The sequence below is a fragment of the Vigna unguiculata genome, chromosome 11 (assembly GCF_004118075.2).
Source record: "Vigna unguiculata cultivar IT97K-499-35 chromosome 11, ASM411807v1, whole genome shotgun sequence".
Classification (NCBI taxonomy): Eukaryota; Viridiplantae; Streptophyta; class Magnoliopsida; order Fabales; family Fabaceae; genus Vigna; species Vigna unguiculata.
Genome location: NC_040289.1, coordinates 11,517,852 through 11,522,843, shown reverse-complemented (window position 1 = coordinate 11,522,843; position 4,992 = coordinate 11,517,852). Strand labels below are relative to the sequence as shown.

Here is a 4,992-nt window from a genome sequence, read left to right as displayed (position 1 = left end):
AAATATTTTTAAAATTCTAACGCACTTTTCTGTTTTTTATGCCCTAAAACAAAACAAAAAATTATTTTCAAATAAACATAAATGTTAAATTTTAGAAGAATAAAATATTTGCAGTTAAATAATCTTATGATGAACGTATACTTTGGAAGCATATTCTGTAATTAAAGTAAACAATTTTTAAGTTTATAAACCCTCATGTTGAATGAGAATTTGTAATTTAATAATTAAAATAAAAAATAGTTTAAATACAGCAAATAGTTTATTGAACTTAAGGTTTAAGTATAAAATTTTATGTAAACTAATCTAACATCCTATCAGTTAGTTTAATAATGGGTCAATTAAACAAATTAAAATAAATAAATAAATAAATAAATACATTAATTTGATTTCCATTCTTATAATAATATTATTCTAATGAAATATAAAATTGCTTAGTAATACTTAAAGGTTAGAAAAATAGGTAGTGATTAGTAATACTGCAAACACATATATGAATATATATGTTTACTCTTTTTTCTAGGATAATAATAAATAATAAAATTATTATTATTATAATATAAAAATAGTTATAAATAAATTTTATAATTTTATTGTAAACAATTTTTATTGATTTTATAAAAAAATTATAAATAATTATTTTAATTTAAAAAATTATTAAGTTTAAATTAAAAAAATTTATCTAAAAGTTAAAAATTAGTAAAGGAATTACATTAGTTTAAAAAAAGGATTACATAAATGATAAAATCTTTTATATAATAATATATTTTTGTCATAAAAGTAAATTTTGTAAAACTAAATTAAGAATTTTGTAAAACTAAATTAAAAATTTTGTATATAGACCCTCATGACAGAGTCTAAGTTTACCAGGTATTATTCTCCTTTTGCAACTAAATGCTTTCATGCTTCTAAGCTTTAAAGATAATTTCATAGCTGTACAAAACATGTTCTCTCTCTTATAATTCACATTTTCAAAGACTTGGTTTCAGAATATTGGTTTTCTTCTTTCTTCATGTAAGTTTATCTGTGGTTATAGTTCAATTTCATTTTATGCAGAAATGTACAAGGAAAAACCAGATTTGGTTCTTACAGTTGCTAAGATCGTAGTGTGTTGTCGTTTCATATATTTAATTGTTCAAGTTATGTAGGACATACCCTTCTATCATTTTCGAATTTTTGTTGCACAATTGAAGATTGGCAGCAATGGAATGTTATTTTACTTGGTTACGCAAAGAAACAAGTCAAGTTGACTTTTCATGAAGAAAGAATAAAAAAACAAAAAAATTGACTTAGGATTTTGATTTTTCGTGTTCATTAGAATAACTAATATTCAATTGAGCATCATTTTTTGATAGGAGTGTTTGTATGCAAATGGTATTTCTTTAATTGCCTATTAGCAGTAGCAGAAGTTCCTTGCAACGGCTGATAAAGTTTAACCAGATTTTGTTTTTCGAGTATCCCTTTGAGGCGGTGGCGAGATTTTGGGAGATTTCAATCTCAATTATCTCTTTCACTTTTGCAGAGCTAGTTTTGATCAATTGGAGCAGGAGGGTTACTCTGATGACTTGTTTCTTTAATCTTTTCAGAAAGAAAGGATCTTCCTCAGCCACTCGATTGACCGGAGTTGATTTAGGTATACTTTAATATATTATGTGGTCTTCCATGGATGAGCTTCTGTTTTGTTAAATTATTTATTCAATAATTGAACTATTCCAAGACTTGGTCCTTGTTGGTGTTTCCATAAACCACAAAAACATAATAATCCAGTTTTACGGTCACCCTCGTTTTTGTATTAGTTGAGTCTTCGTTTTTGAAACGGGTTTGGGTCAGTGAGACGGTTACAGTTGTCTAGGATGACATGCTTACATACTCAGAAAGCACGAGCCCTGTTTTTTGTATTCTTTGTTTTTACAATCTGATATATATGAAACATTGGTATGATCAAAATGTTCCCTGTTTTGATCAAGTATGATGTATACCCTGCAACAGATATTTCAGAAATTCAGAATGTCAAGATCTACACTTACAGGGAATTGCGAAGTGCCACCGAAAGTTTTAGTCCTGCAAACAAGATAGGACAGGGAGGTTTTGGAGAAGTCTATAAGGTGATTGCAGCAGTATGGTATCAGTCTAGAATTTATGAAGATTTCTTATACCCACTAAGACTCTGATTGGCTAAATTCTTAATAAGCTCTTGTAGAAACGAAACTAAGAAGGTAAAATGAATTGAGTTTCTTCCATAAGCTAAAAAACTTATGCACCTAACTTTTATAGCTATGGAGAAACTCAATACATTTTTTTCTTGTTTTCTTCTTCTATAAGTACTTATGTTGAAGTTTATCATGAGTTTAAATAATAAAAATGTTATTGATAAATTTCTCCTTGGTTAGGGAAAGCTGAGAAATGGTTCTCCAGTAGCTATAAAGGTTTTATCAGCTGAATCAAGACAAGGGGTCCGAGAGTTTTTGACAGAAATAAAGGTGATATCTAGTATAGAACATGAGAATCTAGTTAAGTTGCATGGATGCTGTGTGGAAGACAACCATAGGATTTTGGTCTATGGCTATCTTGAGAATAACAGCCTAGCACAAACACTTATTGGTAATTGAGTTGATGTCATGTAGTATGAGTGTGAATTGTTAAAAGAGCTATCTTAATTGTGAACTAATCCTCTTGAGTTTGTAGGTGCAGGCCACAGTAACATCCAATTCAGTTGGTCTACAAGAAGGAACATTTGTGTAGGTGTTGCCAGGGGCCTTGCATTCCTTCATGAAGAGGTCCAACCCCACATTATCCACAGAGACATAAAAGCAAGCAATGTCCTACTTGACAAAGATCTTGAGCCAAAAATTTCAGATTTTGGGCTTGCAAAGCTTATTCCACCAAACCTAACTCATATCAGTACACGTGTTGCTGGAACAGTGTAAGCCCATCATTTTATCTTCAATTAGCTCCTATTGTGAAATTTCAGATTTTTGGAATTTTCAGGTTTATTAGCATTTTCTTCCCCACTTTGTTCTTACTCGTTCTCTTGGTTTGGTTTTGTAGTGGTTATCTTGCACCTGAATATGCAATCCGAAATCAAGTGACAAGAAAATCAGATGTTTATAGCTTTGGAGTTCTATTATTAGAAATTGTTAGTGGAAGACCTAACACAAATAGACGTTTACCTGTTGAAGAACAGTATCTTCTCACAAGAGTAAGTAAGCAGTAACGACCTTCCCTTATGAAAATATTGATAAGGACTAAAAGCAATTAGATGTAGTTGAGGATTCAAATTGTATGCAGTGTGAAAGAAATATTCGAAGAGATTGGCATTCATACATAGAATTTTATTTTTGATGGCACTTCATTTTCTTCTTCCCTATGTCAGTTTAAGATGTGGTGAGGCAGCCACATGCATTTCCCGTCTTGAATTTCTGGAACTTAACATGTTCAACTCTGGTATCAACCTTTAAAAAAATTGTGGATAATTAAAGATAAATGTAAATAGAAGAAGCCATACTAGACCATGTGTTCATCCCGACGTAAATTTCATTTTCTTTATTTTTATGGTAGTCCTTTTAACTCGTTAACTATTTCATACACATTAAGAAACAAGGTTACAATGTTGACATTAAAGTTTCAACTAAGAAGACGGGCTTATGGGTGGAATCGCTTGGTTTTGGCCAAGAGCTGTTGTACTCTATGAGAAACAAGTTATATTTGTTCAAGTAACATGGTTGATTCTGTCTCCATAGATTATATAGTTTAAGTGTTCATTTTCATTGTTATTAATAAAGCAAGTATACATGATGAGTATGACTGTTTGTTAAGAACTTCTTACTATGCTTGCAATAAGACATTTTCAATCGGCGCAATGTAGCTATCGTAACAAAATGAGCTCTAGTAATGTAAACTTTGTAGTACTAAGGCATACTTAATCTGGGATTAATTTGTTTGTGTCAAGGATTGAAATCATATTTCCTTGAAACTTTATGGAAACTCAAAAGTTAATGTGTCTTACAGGCTTGGGATTTGTATGACGCTGGAGAGACAGAAAAAATGGTGGATGCTTTTCTAGACGGAGACTTCGATGTTGAGGAGGCAATCAGGTTTTGTAAGATTGCTCTCCTTTGCACGCAGGATTCACCTCAGCTCCGACCCTCTATGTCCATTGTGCTTGAAATGCTTTTAGGTGAAAAAGATGTGAATGAGGAGAATGTGACAAAACCAGGCATGATATTTGAATTTGTGGAAGCCAAAAGTGCATGGAAACAAAAGGGCAAGTCTGAAGAGAATGGTAAATTTTTGTTGGCTGAAGGGAAGCAAGATGAGTCATCTTCTTCAGAAACCATGACCTCTTTTGCTACCATGACCTTCACAGCAATCTGTGATCGAAGTAATTAATTTGATTATCAACAGGTAGCCTTGATTCTCCCCCCTTATTCTGAAGCAACCAATCTTTGTTACCTTTTATGGCTACAATGCAGAGTGTAAATTTTTTTGTGTAATATTTTCTTCTCATTCTATATTAATCAGTGATAAATGAGTTCAATTTGTAATTCATTGGTCGGGTAAACTTTTTGTAAGAAATTAGTGTCAATGATCTATGTAGGCCATATACCATAGTATTTTGAATCAGGGCATTGTTTATTGTTGGCTTGATTTTTTGTGGTTCTTATGCTGCTGTTTGTTTAAGATAGTGCTTGCTCAGCTCATACATCATACTGCCCATTAGTGTGCAAATTGTAATCCCATCAACGATCTTCTGAAATATAGACTTGAATTATTTCTGTGACTTTCTGTGTTGCTAAAATTTCTTCCACATTGTATTATTATGCTCATAATTGAGTTTAATATATGATTCTGACATGAATTGTGTGCTCTATTGTCAACATTTGTATAATGCAAATTCTTTATTCCAGTTAATGGAAAGTGAAGTCGTTTTTGTTATATAAATGACTAAGAATTTCATTATTCGTTACCTAATCATCACCTGTCATGACTCAATAG

The 4,992-nt window shown here is 31.4% G+C and overlaps 1 protein-coding gene across 1 annotated transcript; it reads left to right on the top strand.

The window, feature by feature from the left end:
* Positions 1 to 873: 873 nt before the first annotated feature.
* Positions 874 to 4,777, top strand: LOC114168266 (cold-responsive protein kinase 1-like). The gene is made up of 7 exons (XM_028053016.1): positions 874 to 1,011; positions 1,520 to 1,630; positions 1,987 to 2,102; positions 2,388 to 2,598; positions 2,683 to 2,920; positions 3,046 to 3,196; positions 4,006 to 4,777. Exons 2-7 carry the CDS (start codon positions 1,558 to 1,560, stop codon positions 4,384 to 4,386), a joined length of 1,170 nt encoding a protein of 389 aa, XP_027908817.1. The 5' UTR covers positions 874 to 1,011; positions 1,520 to 1,557; the 3' UTR covers positions 4,387 to 4,777.
* Positions 4,778 to 4,992: the final 215 nt, after the last annotated feature.

Bases quoted from the DNA above. Each gene is read 5' to 3' on its own strand.
- LOC114168266 (XM_028053016.1), top strand. From the start codon at position 1,558: ATGACTTGTTTCTTTAATCTTTTCAGAAAGAAAGGATCTTCCTCAGCC. The intron at 2,599-2,682 runs GTAATTGAGTTG...TTGAGTTTGTAG, and splicing joins CCTAGCACAAACACTTATTG to GTGCAGGCCACAGTAACATC. The intron at 3,197-4,005 runs GTAAGTAAGCAG...TGTGTCTTACAG, and splicing joins AACAGTATCTTCTCACAAGA to GCTTGGGATTTGTATGACGC.